The sequence below is a fragment of the Caloenas nicobarica genome, chromosome 5 (assembly GCF_036013445.1).
Source record: "Caloenas nicobarica isolate bCalNic1 chromosome 5, bCalNic1.hap1, whole genome shotgun sequence".
Classification (NCBI taxonomy): Eukaryota; Metazoa; Chordata; class Aves; order Columbiformes; family Columbidae; genus Caloenas; species Caloenas nicobarica.
Window position 1 is genome coordinate 36,189,344 of NC_088249.1, and position 19,974 is coordinate 36,209,317.

Below are 19,974 nucleotides of genomic sequence, written 5' to 3' on the forward strand. Positions count from 1 at the left end.
TGCCAAACAGAGCTGCACTGCTCTGAAACCTGCTCAAAATTGTTAGAGCTTCCTGGTAAGATACTCTTGACTTTTGTGTGGTGGTTTAGTGTTTTTGTTTTCTTTTTCCCTAAAGAAAAAAAAATGCAATTTGCTATTCATAGTCTGTACTTTTTAAGAAAAAAGGAAAAAAACCCATGATGACACAGCAGGAAATGGTGGGGAGCGGAAATCAGACCCACCTTCTACCTTCTCCCCACATACATTCTAAGGGCTTAAGCTTTTTTGACATGGCAAAAATAATGGAAAAAGTCATGTGCACGATAAATAAAAATTTGGGCTTCAAAGTCCATTATTTCTACAGGCACCTAAATTAATATACCAAAAGAAATAACTAAGAGCTGAGTAACCAGGGGCTCAAACTCTCCTTTAAGCTGTTTCAGCTGAAGATTCCTACCCTTGCCCTTCAAATAAACAGAGAAAGTTGCCAAGTTCACATCTACCATAAACAAACCTTTCCTCAGAGAAAGATCAGATTTTATATTCTTAGTATTTCAAAAGCTCACCTTTTCCTCACCTGAACACCTTTGTATGTCTTAGGGGAACAAAGAGCCACTGCATGCCACCTTGATAAACATGTAAAAAAATTAGTGAGAGGTCTATTTCCATTGTGTCACATTGCATTGGTAACACACACCGCCCTGCATGATTTTACCTATAGGAAGATTCCAACACCTATGAACGTTTAGTTCTTGGTTCCTCTGAACAGGTGGACAAGAAGATATCACACAGATCTGGAAAGACTGCAGAAATACTGTCTGACATCTGCGCAAACAGCCACTGATGGCCACGACAGTAAAACCCTACTCTGTCCTCCTATTAGTCAGCATCTGGTTACTTATGTGTCATAACTGGTTTCTAGTTTACATTTTGCTTGCTTCCATATGGGTACACCTTCAAATACATTTCCTTGTGGTCATGTTTGGAAGATTGTATGAAGTGAACACCAGCAACAGTAACATTGCTAAACAAAACTGCAAGGTAAGCCAGAAAAAGTTTTTATTTTATTAGGAATGGTACATTTAAACGCACGTAAGACTTTGGGATTAATTTACATATTTTTCCAAAAATGTTTCCCTTCTTTAACGATACAGAAGTTAAAAAAAAATCTAATTTCAAATTACAAGAACAAACAGTATTTGCAGTGGAAATTTCTATTAATTAAAACAACTGTGCATCCAGGAGATTTAAAGAAATGATCCTCTTTATGCTTTAACATGATTAACTTTTTCTGTCACAACTGACTACACTTTTCCTCAGATTTTTTGCTGCTGTCATTTACTAAAATAACCTTCCTTTCCATCAAGTCTATTGCTAGTCATACACATGTTATTCAGTATCATACTTTTGGGTATGAGAGCTATGTCACTTTTATAAACATCAAAAACATGGACATGCATATTGACATTTTCTGTGCAGTTTTATGGAGTCACCTGTCAAATAAGGCCTCTACATACAATACCACATACTAGTGAATTACTGGAAAATTAGTAGAATGGATTCCCAATACTCCTGACGTCTGGATGGTATGTTTCGTCTTAACAGGAAATTCCAGCTTTCATTACTGGTTACCATTGTATTGATTCACTAACCAAGTGAGCAATATTCAACTGATCGATGTGTATTCCTGAAAGTCTGTTGCAAATTAAGCATATTATCAATGTCATTTAAAGCTGGAACTTAAACAGCCTGTAAAGCCAAGCAACAGGGAAAAAAAGTGAACTCTAAACTAAACTCAGCTGGTCCATTCATTCTTACACAGAGAAGTAGCCACAGAACTGTAACGGAATAAAATCTATACTTCTTCTTCTCAGATTGAATACCAAGGACAAAAGCTAACGTAGTATTTTGGAAGTCAAAGGCCTTGCAGGTGGAGGGGAAAGTGTGGGGCAAGAGAGGGAGAAAGCAGCGTATTGTCTCATCCCATTACCTCAGCATTATGTGTACATAATATATCTATGATATAAATGTTTACTAATAGCAGGGAAAAAAATAAAAAGACTTCCCACTCCAGACTTCACTGAAAGGAGAAAGCTGACAGCCTCTCCTCACAGAGATGGCCTATTTGATGACAGGCACTTTGGCAATGTAAAAGGAGGTTACCCTTTCATCATGTTAACTCTTCCCCTCCCAGTTCTCATGTATAATTTGTCCCAAGTCTTCAAGAAACTTGAATCAAATTAAATGCATTAATACATCTCTAATAGCAGGTTAACTGCGGCTACGAGCAGAGCTCGACCTAGAACGAGATTTTCTTTTAGAAGAAGAGGGAGATGGGGAGGAAGCTAGCAAGCTGGAGCGGTGGCTTTTCTGGGAATAGCTCTTTTTAGGTGTACGACTGCGAGAACGAGACCGGGATCGAGATCGGGACCGGGATCGAGATCGGGACCTGGACCTGGACCTTGATCTTGACCTGGACCTGGAGCGGCTGTCCGATCTGGAAGATCCTGTAGACCTGGACCTGCTGCGAGATCTTGAGTAACTCCTTGATCGAGATCTGCTTCTAGAGAAACACAATTAAAAGCTGTAGTCTCACCCCCTACTAAATTTAAAGTACTCAGTTTAAATTCTCAACTACTTTGTATGCACAGCACATCCATCTGAACATCCGAATGTGCTACGCACAGCATTCAGTTATTTCAGAGTGCTGCGAGATTTCTGCTAAGTTCCATCACAACAGTATCTTCCTAGGTCAAGGCTACCAGGAACTGCTACGCCTTGACATTCTCTGCTAAATGAAAAACATGAGCGGCCTAATTAAAGATGCTTTCCCCCTGCCCCCACCAGGAGGAGACAAACAAATTTTTAGACATCTATAGAGAAAAGCACAGAAATGAAAATGATACCTGTAGTATTTATTCTCTCTAGAAACGCCCATGTAAATTATTTAGGGTTTCTTTCAAGATACTAAAAAAGTCTTTAAATGCAGGGAACAGCAGCACATTTTAAGGCTAGAAAGTTTAACACCTTCTTTAGTTATGCATCCCTTTTCTCATGAAAAGAAATTTATTTGTTTTTCACAGAGACAATGAAGGAGCTGCAGTTAACATGGTTCTTAAATGACTAAATGGCAGAAGTGCTTTGGGAATAATGCAAGCAAGCTGTTTTTCTTTTATTCTGATGAAAAAGTTGCCTTTCACAACTATCTGAAAGACGTTTCACAGGACTGTGAAGCAGCTTTTCATTAAATTAAGAATACAAAAATTAACAGCTTTTTTTAAAAGTCCTTTCATTTAAATATCTAATTTTATCTTAAAAAGAAAAGCTCCTTACTCTCAACCAAAAGTGCTCTGTTTACCCTGTTTTCAGCAAGTTAGTTCTTATCTAAATTTGTTTGCACTGCTAGAAAGTGGTTCTGTGTGGAGACATTTAGCTTGGGGCCAAAGAATCAGATAATAAACTTTGGCATCAATAGTACCCAAATCCATGCCCTCAGCAGAATTTTATCAGGTCAGGTGACATACCTATGCCTTCTGTGATCTTCAGTCAATCTAATTCTGCGTCCATTCAGCTCAGTGCCATCCAGTTTTTCCAGTGCACTCTTCATATCACTATAGGATGCAAATTCCACAACCCTGTACACCATCGGGAAAAAAAAGAAAAATTTTCAGAGAAACTGAAAAAGCAAGAAGAACAAGTTTGAGCCTTTTTCAACCTGTTGATTCACAGCTTGATGTCTTCTCTTCTGAAAGCTAATTTTTAACTTGGTTAACAGGAAAATGCGATGCTAACAGTCCTAGCGATCCATACCTCTCACATCTTCTTAAACCTTATCAGAGCTCTCATCTGCAATGAGATGGAGAAAATCCAAGAAGCTACGCAAACCTGCACCAGCTGAGGAAATACCTCTCAGTCCTCCATTAAACTGCATTCTAAAGCTCTCCAAGAAACAAAATACTTGCAGACTCCCCTGCCCTATTTAGATTTTTTTTTTTAAATCAGAAAAAGTTCAGCGCCTAAGCCAAAGATCTATGTTTCATTTATTTTACATTGCAAGGATAATTTAGCCTTTAAGACTTTTAGTTATCATACAGATTTAGACACAAAATGAACCTACCCTTCATTCCTGTTGTTTCTGTGTGCATCCACATAGGTGACCTCTCCTGCCTTTCTCATGACATCTTTCAAGTCCTGCAGTAAAAGTTAACATTTTAGCCTTAAACAGACCACAAATGAGTCAGCCAGCAGTAAGTAATGCCTGCCTAAAACTTTATCTGCTAGAACTGCTTAATGCTTTTATACTTTACAAAAATACATATAATTTAGAAAAGTTTCTGAATCAGCCTATGTAATACCAGCTGCCTATAGAAATGATTCCTCATTTTTAGAACCACAGTGAATAAACTATTGCTTTTAAAATAATCCTGCATCCCAAATCCAGCTGTTATGAAAACACAATGCAATACCTAAAATACCAACATATGCATTGAAATCAGAATGGTAACAGATGAAAAGCAACATAGTATTAAATGCAAATTTTCATGACTAACACCCCAGTTAAATGACAATCCAATATAAGTAGATGAATTCATTCTATATGCCTCACCTCCCCCAACTTCACAGCAAAATTAAAAGCAAAAAGGTGCAATTACTATATAATGAATAATTTTACAAAGGGAAAAAATGTTTTTATATTTCACCTAAATATTTGTCACGCTACAGTGCCACGTCAATAGACACCCTTGTATTTAACTTAATAGTGGCTAAACATGCAGACGCTGTAAAATTACTTGTTCAGCAACAGGATAAAGTACAAACAAGTAATATAAAAGGTCATTAAAAAGCTAAACATTCTTATAAGTTAAAGCAGTACTTTTACCAAACAGTATCTGGTATTTTACAATTCCAGACTACTTACCGCAACATGCCACGAGTGGCAGATGATACAAGAAGGTACCTTAAGCAAAGAGTTGCTTGTCCAATACCTAGCTGGCCAAGAGGAACTCTCTTACATGAGAAAGGCAGAGTGATGGCTCATAGCAATACGCTTCACGGAGGTACCAGGGGCCCTGAAAGCACTGGACATAGTCGCCAGTCTCCAGAAGTGGCTAAAGAACCCGAGGATGACCTGTGCTAGCCAATCGAGATCAAACCCAGGCAAACCAAGATCTAGATCGCCAAAAAACAGAAGTGTCATAGGAACCAAAAGGCAAATTCAGAAAAGGCCAAACCCTAGAATTTCAGCCACTAGAAAACCCCCAAATCTTTGGTTCTTTTTCCTCCACACAAGAAAGTGAGGGTTAACCAAATCAAGGTTGTTAGAAGAGGTTCAAAATGCACTTGGTTAGAAATATGCTTAGGGAAGAAAAAAATACAGAACAAAAAGCCAAGAAAAGTTTTAGAACATTTCCCACAGAATATAAGGTAGCTTAGTTTTATCTAATATTTTAATTAAAATTAAATAATTTCATTTTAAAAACTAGTAGATATTTTCTTTGTTTCACCTGTGCTTAACACAAAGAAACCTTAATGGCAAATGAAAAATGGGCCCTACAGTACCACTTAAAATAATACTTCAACCTCAGTATGTTTAGTCCAATTTAAAGATGAAGAACAAAATTTTGGCTCTGCTCAATTCAGTGAGATCTTAACCAGACCTGGTAAGTCAAAAGGAAGTTAGAAAATGTTAATCTACATAATTATTTTCTAATTCAATAACTTTAGGCTTTAAAATCGAGGGCCCCCCCTGCCCCCAGACTCTCCACAATATACACTGACTCCTAAGGATCGTCATCATGAAATATCATTTGTAACAGTAATGTCAACATGATTAAGATGCCAACATTATTGCTCAAAAGAGAGTAAGTGTGCACATGTTACAAAAGCTCAGAGTATTTACTATCATTAGGGGAATGTTTTAAAGTTATCTGGTTTTACTTAACCTGTGGAACAGTCAAATTTTATCCTAAGTTTACTGTTCTGCTTCACCTTAAACAGCACGAGAATACCCTGTTGTCCTTAGCAGCAACGGAAAATAAGGTATAGGACAACCATAGATCAGAAAAACACATATTAAAAATTACATCTTGATGTAACACATCTACTTTTCCCAACTGCTTGAAAATTCCCAGATACTGAAGAACTAATGAGGGTGGATGGAAAGCTCTGAACATGCAGAAATATAGGTTTGCTAAAATATGGAGAATTCTGACAGTGTCTACTACTTAGGTATGAGATTACCTATTAACAATATAGCCAACGATTTGAGGAAACTGATCTGAATGCATTTCTTTTTAATATCCCATCACAATAACTTTTTAAGGAGACAGAAGTTCTCAAAGCATGGGGATCTGCACACACCAAAGACGAAATTATGCGTGTAAGTTTTAAAGCAAGATTTCATATCGATTGTGCTTGCTAGAAGCCCAGGGGTTAGAAAGGAAGAATAACGCCACTACTGTTAATGTATTAGCTATTTTAATCTGTTGTGTAAGTAGCATAGTTAAAAGAAGTTAAAGCAGTATAGTCAGTATCAAAGCAGTACCACTTTAAAACTAAATGAGGCTTGCATATGGATGTTAGCTTCAAATGATTTCTATTTAGACAGGTATCAAGAAGTCTCTTATGCTAACTTACCATATATTTAAGAGAGTCATTAAAACATTTAATTAGAATCCTAAAGATTCATCAGTATGAAATCTGAATTGGGAGGGCTTCAGTCTAAAACAGTACGTACACATAAAGCCATTATAAATATTCACTAGCAAAAGAAAATTACAAAAACATTAAGGTTTTTTTCAAGTTATGAATTTAACACTAAACAGTATTACAGGATTTACTCTCCTTAACACTTCATTCTAGCTTACTTCTCTGGTCCCTACTGTCGTTTCCAAGTGCTGTGTTTTATAACAATCTCTTCATATATGTAACTGCACAGCATATCCAGAAGATATTTAGATGAAAACCACTTGCTCATCACATCAACTCAGAAGTTGTTTTTCTAGTTATTCAATAATTAACACAACTGTACAATTATGAACTTTTGAACCTGTCATGCAGAAGATAAACAAATGTAGTTCGACCATTTATCTGCATGGACTGTACCCAAGCTCTTATGAAAGACACCAGCGGTGTCCCAGGCAAGCCACACAGCCCCCTCATGCGGATTTAGCTGCAAGACCAAGGTTTTGAACATTCCACGTGTCCTACTGCATCTTTCAGTGCACTAATTAAAGTATCTTTACTCAAAGAATATAAAGGTTAATGAACAAGACTAAACTCCACTATTCAGTCACCTTTTGTAAACAGCATCTGTTGCTGTGCCCTTAAAAAGTAAAATTTCTGTAGACTGTATACTGCACAGAACACAACTAAAGGAATTGATTATATGGTTATTCTGTTAAAAGCCAGCTAAAAATTAGCAAAACATTAGCAAGGGGTGGAAAAAAAAATAGGCACTAAGGAAGCTTCAAAATATAATTACTGAAAGTTTGGAAATATCTATGGTAAGCATACTTCACACAGTAGCTTTCAAAAGACTCGTTTTAATGACATATTACCAGACTTCTCAATCATGCATCATGTCACAAAAATATTTTACAAAACATAGAAGAGACCATAAATTTTACCCAAAACAAAGGCATGCGCTTCCAGGTGTGACAATACGAACAGATGGATGCTATGCTTCAACAATTTAGAAACAATCTAAGAGTCCTCAAAAGTTTGATCAGTTGGTAAACACAAGTAAGAAAGAATCAGTTCCCAACTACAAAATCTAGTTATAGAACTATTTGCACAGCTGTGAAACAAGACTTCTTTAAGTGTCTGAATGCTAATTTTTACCAATCACTGAAGCCTTTTTGCTTATTTTTTATTCAGGTTAAATATTTATGATGGCTTTATTAAGAAATTAGGCTGAGAGCAGCCTACTTACCAGGTAAGAAAATAAGGTGTAAAAAAAGAAGATGTTAACTCACCTGCCAGCTGATACGGGATGAAAGGTTTTCAACTATGATCCTGTGTTCAGTACGAATAGGAGGTCCATACCTGCCAGAAGAGTTCAGAGGGAAAAAAAAAAAAAAAAAAGGAAAAAGTCTCCAGTGTAAGGAATTTAGAACTTAAGAAATCTGACGTTTTCTACAGTTTGCTGAAAGATTTAAATATTTTCCTTGTTGCTGGACTGAAGATTTGATTCCCCCTAGATAAGAATATATTTAAGAGTCAACTACATGAAGAGAGCTGCTACAACAGGATTAAAGATGATTTAGATAAAAAACTTTATACCAAGGCAGTCAATAAAGCCGCCATTTTTTCTAGATACACTGAAATAAGTGCTTAGTAGAATGAAAATAATGTGAAGAGAATTAGTTTCATTTTGGTATTTGACAGGCTTGGCTCACACATATGGTTTTGGAGGATATTCATATAAAGGGGCAATATAAAAATTTATTTTTCAGTTGGTAGGGTAAATTCTGCTTCATATCAGGGAGATAGAAGACAGAATTTAAAAGGCATCTTAGCTCACACTTCTAAATTCCAAATCATTGTTAATATTTATAAATGTGCCCATGACCTATATTAGATAATTTTGTGGACAGAAATATTCTTATTTTAGTAAAATGAGAGCTAGATAAGTGGTTGCCCTGAAATAACTGTGGCTGTTCGCAGTTCCTGAATGAATGCTGATGTTTTTCACTTAACCAAAAATTAAAGACCCTCTCAAAAATGAAAATGTGGCTTGAAAATGTTCATACAGAAGAGTAAGACATCTGGAAAGAATACTGCCCTTGCAGGTAATTTCTGTTCCATATCCTAGTCATTCTGAATCTAAAGGGATCTAACAACTATGGAAAAAAGGTATGCTAGCCTTTTGATAAGTAACGCAGGATTCTAACAATGGCACTACTGCATATTACCGTAAAAAGATTCAAGAATGAAGAACACTGACCTCAGAGAAAATTATTCTCATCTTCTCCTCCCATAGAAACATAATCCTAAATTGTGTGTACTGATTTGTACACTGAAGCACAGGCAATTCCATCTCAGTGCATACCTCAAAGTGTCCCAATTTTTTTCAGAACATCCAGATCTTCCGGGCATTTAAACAGAGGTCCCAGAGTCCCAAAACTGGCAGGCTGAGTCTCATTTTTCCATTATTGCAAACCGCAGTCTCTTCCTGTCTGGCATCGGCAGTCTGACGTCATGAACATGACTACAACGTCAGATGCCCACGACCTTCAATCACACTTCCTACTTTAAAAGTCCACTTTTAGCCTGGACCTCGGACCAATTATACCGCATCAAGGTTACTGCCACTAAAGAAAAAATAATCTAATTAGCATACTTGCATATGCAAATTAGATGTTCCAGACACTGGTTTGTAAATGGCAGCAGTTCTGACTTTGATACAAACACAGAGGTTTATGTCAGTTAAAGTCTTCATCTTTCTTCCAAACTCTACTCTGCATAGGCCACAGCTACAAATATTTCTAGAGAGTAATTTATTCCATGCATATTTACTTCACACAGGTAGATATAAAGTACAAAGGTGTGGCGTGTAGTTGTTTGGTGGAATATATGCAAGTCTGCAGAGCTTTCACAAACTCCACTGCGAGTTGGCACAGTGTTCACCACTGGCTTAAATTACTGAAAGTGAACAACTCCACAAACACTCAATGTCCACTACAGGTATTCTAGATATGAGCTATGTCGTGTTTTTCAAATTCCATCGTTGGACAGAGGCTCTCCTTCAGCAAGGCACCCACTCCATCAGCAGACTTAGTCAATTGGTATTTACAGACTTTTGTGTACGCTAGTAACTTCTGCCCTAGCACTGTTTCTCAAATACGGTTCCTTTTGTATGCTGTGCTGAAGTAAGCATTTTGACAACCATACAACCGGAAATGTGAAAACTTGGCTAGATGGTAAATACCCTGAAGTATTGTTCTACAGTAATTCTACTTAGCCTGTAAGCTCAGTTTAATGACAAAAGCCTCAGTAGAGCAGCTCTGGCATTTTTCTTGATTTAGTGTTAAAACCAGCCAATCCAACTGCAGCATTACTCCTTCACATCATTTACACAACAGTAGGAAGCAAGACCAATGTAGTGCGTACAACATGGAGAGGGAGCATTTCACAGCAGGTTTGTGAACCTCCGCGAGCCAGTTAAACTGCTTTAAAATCCATCTTCTCCTCAGCCAGAGAAGGTAAATAATAGTAATGGACCTGCAAGGTTTGAGAACATAAAACTTATTTTGTGAAACTATACAAGGAAACAGAGCTGGAGCCCTAACTCCGACCACTAGAAGAAAACAGTATTTCAGTACAGTTCTTCAGTTACTGTGTTTGTAGGAAACAGAGTCCAGACCACTCACCTAGATCCACTCTGCGATGGGTAATAACTGAACCGTTGTGAGAATCTGCCCCTTCCTCTTCGGGCTCGAGCATGCTCTATCGTAACCCTTAAGACAGGAACAAAACAAGCAAACAAAACATAAAACACAAACTTTAAGTATTTGACACTGACTTAGATCTTTCACAACTGTAAACACATGTGCATGAAAAAGAATTATCTTGCCCTTGCAAGGATTGATTTATAACAGAGTTGCTGGCATTTCTTAAAGAGCCAGAACCATGGCATTATCTTGTCTCACTTGTCTCCCTCAGACTTGGATGAAAATTGTCATAGGTCTGTAATTCAGACTGAAACAATTAAATTGGCTCAACCAGAGCCCAAGAATAATCACAGAGGGAAAGAGAGTACCAAAATAAGTAACAACCACCTAATGACCTAAACCCAGCTTCCACAATCAAAATAAAAATTACTGTAACAATTACTATAGTCCACATTGTTGCAAACTGAAGGGCAACACTCTAAACGATGAGAGGTTATCATCAACTTATTTTCTGAAGTTGACAGATAAATAACAAAAAAATAAGTTTAATTAATTTCTACTAATATTTCTAGTGACAAGACCTTGAATTAGCTTTGAAGGAGAAATAAGTGCAAGTGGAGAAAACAGTCAGCCCTGCTCCAAACCACCCCCAAACTATCTCTGCCTTTTATATAAGATCGTAGCTAGGTTCCCAATGAATCTCTTTAGATAAAGTTATGGAAAGGGTAAGCCACCAGAGCCACAAGAAACAAATGTCAGAGCACAAACTAATGCACTGTATTTGGATACAAAGAACTTTTGCTGTTCTTAAGGGAAATTATGGTATCACGCTTACCTTTCATCACACAACTCTTTACCATTTAGTTCATAAATTGCATCATCAGCATCCCTGTGGTCTTCAAATTCCTAGAAATAACATAGGAATAAAAAAAGTATTTTCCCTCATAGTATATTCAAATGCTAGAAAACATATTTTCTTTATAAATGTTAGATTTCTGCAGCAAGTATCAGCCAGAACTTTGAACAGGGAAGTGGATTCCTAGTACAGAGTGTTTCAAAAAGGTGGACCCAATTTGAAATGTATACTGTTTTGAAACTGGATCCATCTTTTTGAAACACTCTGTACATTTATGACTGAAAAGCCAAGATATTCCTATTCATGAGCATTTCTTCTCCCTCCATCCTGCAAACTCCCTTTGCCCCCCTCAGTCATTTCAGTATAATTATTAGCAGGACCTACATAAAACAAATTAATTAAATGACCTCAGTTTTTACAGAAATACCTAATATGCTTTTTAAAAAAGAGCTGGGGGGATTACTTCAAGGCATTTGGTTTAAAACACAGCCCTACATACAGGGAAAACCTATATAACAGCACGAGCTGATCAACTGCAACCAAAAGCAGAAGAACTGTGCACTCCCAAAACCCTTTTAAGAGGGATGCCAATTAAATTCTTACTGAATTGGGAAGGAAAGTGTAAACCAGAAAAAAAGCACTTCTGATTTGTTTCTGAGCAAATTAAATTCTGTGATTCTGTGACTACTCTGGCAAAAAAGGTGCCTGTATAAGAAGAGTAAGAAACATAAGCCCTTCTTCAGCACTGGCCACCTGTGGGCCTGGGTCAGCTATAATATGCAATTTAATATACTTTTGCAATGGAATCTGTCACTTCACTTTGGCAGCAATGCTGCTTTAGTCAGTCTGATTAGCCTCTGCCCGCTATCCAGCGCACTGGTTCTTGGCAAAGCTGTTTATACAGCTTTGCAGGAAACTAGGTCAAGAAACCCATCCAACTGAAAAACAGCACACTTTGTTCAGGAGTTGTCGTGAAAAAGACTGTTATTTTTCAACTAGATCAGCTTCCCAGGTAGGTTCATTATGTGGCTGAACAACTGTGGTAACACCAAGTGAGACAAGGGGAGAAAGGAAAGAAAAAAAGCAGTGAGAACAAGCACCTGGGTAGGGCCTGCTTGAACCAACACTGCGGACGGAGAAAAAAAAAATCGTGGAACCGCAGCTTGCGAGCAATGAACAGAGAAGAAACTTCTCAAATTGAAGAAAGTGTCTGCATAAACAGTTTTTCAGAAGCAATACTGGCTTAAGTAATCTTCCCCTTTTGTACTGAAATCTGTTTCGCTAGCAAGTAAAACATGACACATCCTTGCATGATGATGCAAAGACTGAGAAAATTCATTTATGCCCAGTATTTAAGAGTATCAATAGTTGACACCTACAAATGCCATGATTTCAGTTAGATTCTAACAAACTGAATGTTTGCAAGTCTACCTAGCTTTATAGTCGGAAGTTTGAAAACATTTTGCGCTGAAATCTACAAAATTTAAGCAAATATTATTAGTTTCAAAGATCAAGCAATGATTTCAATCAAGCGCAATGAAGCATGCTTTTAACATTACAACAATGATCAATCAAAATCACTTGGTTTTGTAGCAGGTTTACAAATACAGATTTTAAATAACAAAAACCAAAGATGAACTGACAGCCCACGACAAGTGAGGTACTGCAAAGGATAATTCTATTAAATGTATTGACAAATGATCTGGATGACAGGACTGAGTGCACCCTCACCAGTTTTGTGGCTTACACCAAAGTGAGAGGAGAAATAGATATACCAGAAGGAAAAACCACCACACAGATAGACCTTGACAGGCTGAAAGATTAGGCCAACAAGAATCACAGGCTTTAACAAAAGATAAATGTGAAGTCCTGCACCTGGGCTAGAATAATCCTAAGCAGCAGAACAGGCTGGGGTCTGACTGGCTGGAGTGTAGCTCTGCTGAGAAGAACACGGAAATCCTTGGGGAGAGTCAGCCAAGTATGAGTCAGCAGTGTGGCCTTGCTGCAACAAAAGCGAACTGCGTCCTGGGCTGTAAGAGTAGAGCCAGCAGACCAAGGGATGTGACTATTCCACTCTCCTTGTCATTTGTTAGGCCACATCTGGAACACCATGTTCAGCTCTGGCCCCTCCAGCTCAAGAAAACCATTGAAAAATTGGAGAGGGACCAGCAAAGGGCCACCAGAAGTTATCAGAAGGCTGGAGAACAAGGAAAGGTTGAGAGTGCCATGTTTGTTCTGCCTGAAGAAAAGGCAGCTCGAGGGGGATCCAGTCGGAGTCTTCCAAAACCTACAACACAGTTACAGAGATGCTGGAAGTGCTTTCCTCATGTGGGTGCACAGAAATGGGATGACGAGGTAAAAGAGGGCAAAGTTTTGTTCAGATGTGAGGAAAAAAATTTTCATCATGAGAACAATCAAATTTTTTAGACAGAGTTACGGGACAATTATTTAAGCATATTAGTGAGCTTTGAAAAGAAAATGCTTCTGCTTAGGAACTGGAGAAGAGAGAAAAGGAGGGTTGGCTGACTCATGTACAGGTGTTGAACAGAAGTTGTTACTGAATGAATCAACAGCCCTTCCCAAGAAGAGAAGAGGAACACTCAGGGAAAGGTGATTGAGAAACAGCAGCAATTAGAAAAGACATACTGAGTAAACTCAAGCTCACATCTAGATCGGCCATTTACCTCCAGACTTTAAGAGGCAGGTATTTAGCTGCTGGCGGTCAACAAGACATAGCTCACACTGCAGGGCAATCAGGAACCAACAGATATAGGAGCCTAGAAGTAATACTCATATGAAACTACAGTAAGCAAAGCCTGTTTTTTGTTCTTTTCTCATAACTTCATTTAAGGGATTGATCTTGGCAGAACGAATGGCATGTAAGCCTGCCATAGTGCGAGGGCAGCATCTTGACCTGTCCAGTTTGAACTCAGTGCTCCAGAACAGCTAATTCTTAGTTGAAATTAGATTAGATTGAAATTTTCCATTTCCCATTTGAACTATTATAGTCTTAAACATCTTCCCTTCCTTGACATCAGCATAGCAAGGCTAGTACCTACAAGAGAAAGGAAAACAAGGTATTACTTACCACAAATCCAAATCCATTTTTTAGATGGATTTCTCGTATGCGTCCATATCCTTTGAAGAATTTCTCTACATCCCGTTCCCGAGCGCGTGAGCTTAGGTGTCCAACAAAGACCCGGCAGCCACTCATCTTAAGGTTAATGCTGAGAAAGAAAACAGCACTGTTTATCAGATTAACAAACTTAAAATAGGGTGATTAAGATCACTTTTACCTCATAACTCTTGGTTAAATAGGATTTGATTTTATTGACCTTCAGGTGTATATGTTAAAAACCCAATTCTCTATAGCCAGAGAAGTGAGAAAATCCTGTCTTACTGACTTTTAGCAGACCCTACACAGAACTCCCAGTTTTGTCCTTTTTAGTCTTATCACTAAAAAGACTTCTTGTATCAGAAATAGTTTTTGTTTGCTGTTAGACTAATAAGGCTTTTGTATCACAGATAAAGAAAAAAACCCAATAAGCTCAAAGATCAATTTACTGGGCTAACAGCAGTCAAAAAAAGAACAAAACTGTTATGCTAATCATTGGAATAACAACATAATACATTGTAAAACTTTTACTTTCATCTAAAATAATTGCTGCAATAAAAGTTATATTAGCACCCCAAAGATAAACAGTAGTCATCAAATTATTTCAATTTGCACTAACCATAAATTACCGTCTTTTAACAGTCTATCAAGTTATAAAGAAGAAATATTCTGTTATTATGAGATTTCAACAATGGCAAAAATAAATGTTATTTTGGATACTCAGATTTTCAAAACTATCTACTGATGCAGGATACATAATATGGGATATTTTATGGAAACTCCATTGTTTACTTTGAGTATGCCACTTTTTCATTTTATGTTATTTAAAAATTTTTAAGTTCTTGTAACTGGAAAGTTTTAATTATTTGGCTCTCTCGGTGATCTTGTTGTCAATCAAAAAGCAAAGAATCCAAGCCCTATAAGAGTGGCAATACAATGTGATCTTATATTACAACACTGGGCTGTAAAGCAGACAGAGTAAACAGACAACATATCACGTTAGCTGTGAAAGTAGTTCAAGACCATTTGGATGCAGTATTTTGAATTAGTGTGATCTACCTTCTGTGTTAACACCCATTAGGTTTCTATTGATTAGCTCCATTACTTGGGCTCACCGTGCCACCAGAGGAGTGCCAGAACTTTGGAAGACAGAGTACAGGGCTTCTTATGGGGCAAGGGGTAGAAGTGTGACAGCACTTACCTAGATCAGCCTAAACTGTCTGTGAACCATGACCTGAGATGATACCTATTTAATCGCTTTCACGTGAAAAGTTTTGTGCTTCCCCTACAAGAGCCTAAGCTGCCCTTTGTAACCATTCCCTCCGTGGTGCTACACTTGCATTTTCATGTCCCCGTGGAAATTCAGTTCAGAGGACTGATTCAGGTCCATCGCAGAGTAGCGAGTCTTCTGACAGATTGTTTTCTCTGATGCATTCTTACCACACAAACACTGGCAAGGCCAGCAGCGGATATTAAGGGAAAGACAGGCCTTTGCAGAGGAAGGTCAGACTTACATAACTTTGTGCTTTAAAATATGGCTGAACAGTCGCTTTGGCAACAGCACTCATTTTGGGAACAACACAGATGGACAGGTCAAAACTACTGCATAATCGCCGTTCAATCCTTTTTAGTTCATAGTTCCAGAAAAACAAGGTGGGGAAGAGAGAAGAATCACAGAAGGAAATGAACACGAGATGGATGGCGTGGCCTGAGAAACTGTCACAGATACAGCATAAGACGTGCAAACTATCTGTCCGTGCGTTATTTACTCAAGCACCAGGGAGCACAATGGCTGCGACATCTGTTCCAACACCTGCAAGTCGCAGAGCTTCACACGTTGTCCCTAGCACAATGCAACCGCCTTTGCTCACAAGATACCACACGCCGGCGAAAACCACTCGGGAAACACGGGCCCGCAGCGAAACGCCATCTGCTCGTTCGTCTTTCTGAGAAGTGGGGCCGGAACGGGGCTGCTTCCCCAAGGCAAGGGGAGCCTCTCCTTGGGTTCACCGCCACCGAGGCGTCGGCCCAGCCCGAGGCGATCGCCCCTCCGGCTCTCCCGGCGGGCGCGAAAGCTTTACACTCACGTCCAAGCCCCGACGGCTCCCAGCCGTCCCCCTGAGCACACCAGCCGGGACCAGCCCTTCCCACGCAGAGCCGCGGGGCAGCGATGAAGCACGGCGGCCCCCGCGGCCTGCTGCCGGCGCGCCCCGCTTACCCAGCGGCCTCCGCCGAGCGCCCGGCCCAGCGGCCTGCGCGGCGCCAGCGAGGCCTCCGAGAGCAGCTTCCCTCCCCTCGGCGCGGGGCCGCCACAAGAAAGGCCGGGCCCGTCCCCGCGCCGCGGCAGGGCCCGGCTGCCAGAAACCTGCCCGCAACTCGACGCCCGACCCTCCCTCGGCCCTCCCGCCGCCGAGCGAGCCAAGGAGGCGCAGACACTCACCGTCGCCGAGCGCTGAGTCCTGCGGGCCGCGAGGAAACCGCTGCTCCCGGCCGCGGCGGCAATGGCTGCCGTGCTCCTGCGAGAGACCAGCACCGCCGCGCGCCCCCAACGGATGCTGCGCAACCGCCAACGCCCGACTCCAACTCCCAGCGTGCCCCGCGGCGGGCTCGGCCGCGCTCCGCCCCGGGGCGGCCCCGTTGCACGCTGGGAGATGTAGGCGCTGGGGCCCATCAGCCGCTGGGCCCGGGCGGCTCGTTTGAACAGGCGCTGTGGGGGAGTTTTGTGGGGATGAGGGTTCCCGAGGCGGGCGGCTTGTGGCCGGGAGGAGAGGGGTGCCGGGGGGGGTGGTGCAGCGGGCGGGGGCAGGCTGCAGCCTTGTCAGATTGAGCTGCGAGGTCGGGTCGTTGGGCCAGGGAGAGGCCGAGGGGCTTCTGGTGCGACCAGGCCCGGGCTGCGCTTGCCTGGAGCACCCTGAAATAAACCGCACTGCGTTCCCGATGGGGTGATGCTGTGCGTGTGCATCCCTGCCCACCTCCTGCCATCCCCTGGCCGCTCTGCTTCCAGCTGAACTGCCTGTGACTGTCGACCAAGACACGGAAAAAAAGATGGGTATGTGTACTGGTTAATGAGTGGAGCAGCAAAGGCACACATCCAGAGAGCTACACGTTAGCTCAGCAACCACAGTTCTGCCAACAACAGTTCACGGAATCACAGAATGTTAGGGATTGGAAGGGACCTCAAAAGATCATCTAGTCCAATCCCCCTGCCGGAGCAGGAACACCTAGGTGAGGTTACACAGGAAGGCGTCCAGGCGGGTTTTGAACGTCTCCAGAGAAGAAGAATCCACAACCTCCCTGGGCAGCCTGTTCCAGTGTTCCGTCACCCTCACTGAGAAGAAGTTTCTTCGCAAATTTAAGTGGAACCTCTTGTGTTCCAGCTTGAACCCATTACCCCTTGTCTTACTGTTGGATGTCACCAAGAAGAGCCTGGCTCCATCCTCGTGACACCCACCCTTTATATATTTATAAACATTGATGAGGTCACCCCTCAGTCTCCTCTTCTCCAAGCTAAAGAGACCCAGCTCCCTCAGCCTTTCCTCATAAGGGAGATGCTCCACTCCCTTAATCAACTTTGTGGCCCTGCGCTGGACTCTCTCCAGCAGTTCCCTGTCCTTCTGGAACTGAGGGGCCCAGAACTGGACACAATATTCCGGATGAGGTCTCACCAGGGCAGAGTAGAGGGGAAGGAGAACCTCTCTCGACCTGCTAACCACCCCCCTTCTAATACACCCCAGGATGCCATTGGTCTTCTTGGCCACAAGGGCACAGTGCTGGCTCATGGTCATCCTGCTGTCCACCAGGACCCCCAGGCCAGCCCCAAACTGCCACCGCCTTCTCTTCAGCACAGAGAATTACGCTGCTTTGGATAAAGCCGCGATACTGTTGCTGTGGCGGACACCAGGAGGAAACCTTGGGTGAGGAAAAGTGGCTGGTGAAGCTACAGGTTTGTGTGGAGGTGCTGGGCAGCAGCGGTTTTCACGTGCATATACATGGAGCACACTACTTTTCTGGTTTAGCTGTGTCTGAGATGTACTTATTTTATGGAATTCTTAGAGTGTAATTCATGACAGCTCACAGGATGATGAGAAAAATATAAATTGTTATCTGTTTCTTCAGTATAGCATAGCTTGTTTAACCTTCACTGTCCAAATGCTTAAAATATAGCTACAGTTTGTTTTGCCTGGTTTTTTTTTCCCTCATCTGATAGCATCGTGTCTGCATTTCCTCATTTAACTCGGAGTGAATCTCTAAGTTACATTTATGACACTACATGTTAGATTCTGGCATCGTTCCAATTTCTTGCCCTCTAATTATTATTTAGGTTGGAAAAACCTATACATTCAACATCCATAATAAACAGAATCATTTAGGTTGGAAGGGACCCCTTGAGACCATCTGGTCCAACCCCCCAAGTTTGCCCAGGACCATGTCCACTCAACTTTTTAATAGCTCCACAGATGGAGGCTCCACAACCTCTCTACACAACCAGATCCAGTGTTTGACCACTCTCACAGTAAAAAACTGTTTTCTTCTGTTCAGATGAAATTTCATGGTTTTTAATTGTCAGTGGATGCTACTGAGAAGAATCTGGCTCCCTCCTCTTTGTACCCTCCCATCAGGTAGTTACACACATTCAGCCTCTCCAGGCGGAGCAGTCCCGGCTCCCTCAGGCTCTCTTTATATGAGAGATGCTCCAGTCCTGCAGTCGTGTTTGTGGCCCTGTGCTGGGCTTGCTCGAGTAAGCCCATGTCTCTTTTGTACTGGGGAGCCCAGCAGAGGACACCACGCTCCAGGTGTGGACTCACCAGTGCTGAGTAGAGGGAAAGGATCATCGCCCTTGACCTTCCAGCCATGCTCTGCCTAGTGCAGCCCAGGATGCTGTTGGTGTTTGCCACAAAGCAATTACTGTGAACTCTTTTTGTTAAGAAAATGGAGTAACATGACAGCTTAACAAAGCTAACTGTGGTAAAAAAAAAAAAAAAAGTGGGTAGCTGTAGCTTACATATGTCTTAAAATTTTCAATACAATGTTCAGTTGTAAGGCTGTTTTACTTTATTTGATAAGACCGTCCAGGACACTCAAAATGGCAGCCCTGTGACGCCTCCTATGCAAATTCTGCATAGGTAGCAGAGCTGGGCTGTTACAGGAGTAGCAGCAGAGTCTCTGTGCCTGTGTGCTCAAATTGCTGTGTAAGAAGCTCAGAAGCAGAAAAAAGCTCCTTAGGTGGCAGTCTTGGAATGGTATGGGAATAATAGGGATTTGAGCTACTGGCAATAATGAAGACAGATCATACCAGAAGCCAAATTAAAGCTTTTTTGGTTTTATCCTGCATCTCTGCAGCCTCTAGGATCGTGTCAGTGGGGAAGAATGCTGCTGTGTGCCTGGAACGCAGCTCTGGCTGCTCTGGTGCTGCCTGAGCCAGGCTGGAGTCCCACTTTCCCTTTCTTGGTTGTGGACACTCTGCACGGGTTGTAAAAGGCGTGAAATATATCATTAGAAGAATCTGCAGCGTTACCCCTAGTGTGTGGGTAGCGTTTCTGGAAGCTATCATGAGCAAAATCAACTTTCGTAATAGAGCTGTATTTTAGTTTCCTTGTTATTTTGCTTGCACAAAAGGATTGGTCTCTCGG

At 41.1% G+C, this 19,974-nt stretch overlaps 1 protein-coding gene across 1 annotated transcript; it reads right to left on the minus strand.

The window, feature by feature from the left end:
- Positions 1–1,021: 1,021 nt before the first annotated feature.
- On the minus strand, positions 1,022–16,869 carry LOC135989241 (serine/arginine-rich splicing factor 5-like). The gene is made up of 8 exons (XM_065635941.1): positions 16,785–16,869; positions 14,318–14,456; positions 11,209–11,279; positions 10,353–10,439; positions 7,956–8,025; positions 4,097–4,170; positions 3,504–3,614; positions 1,022–2,542 (listed from the first exon to the last, which is right to left on the minus strand). Exons 2-8 carry the CDS (start codon positions 14,441–14,443, stop codon positions 2,251–2,253), a joined length of 831 nt encoding a protein of 276 aa, XP_065492013.1. The 5' UTR covers positions 14,444–14,456; positions 16,785–16,869; the 3' UTR covers positions 1,022–2,250.
- Positions 16,870–19,974: the final 3,105 nt, after the last annotated feature.

Bases quoted from the DNA above. Each gene is read 5' to 3' on its own strand.
- LOC135989241 (XM_065635941.1), bottom strand. From the start codon at position 14,443: ATGAGTGGCTGCCGGGTCTTTGTTGGACACCTAAGCTCACGCGCTCGG. The intron at 4,171-7,955 runs GTGAGTTAACAT...CTTTTACTGCAG, and splicing joins CATCCCGTATCAGCTGGCAG to GACTTGAAAGATGTCATGAG. The intron at 2,543-3,503 runs GTATGTCACCTG...GTGTTTCTCTAG, and splicing joins GAAGATCACAGAAGGCATAG to AAGCAGATCTCGATCAAGGA.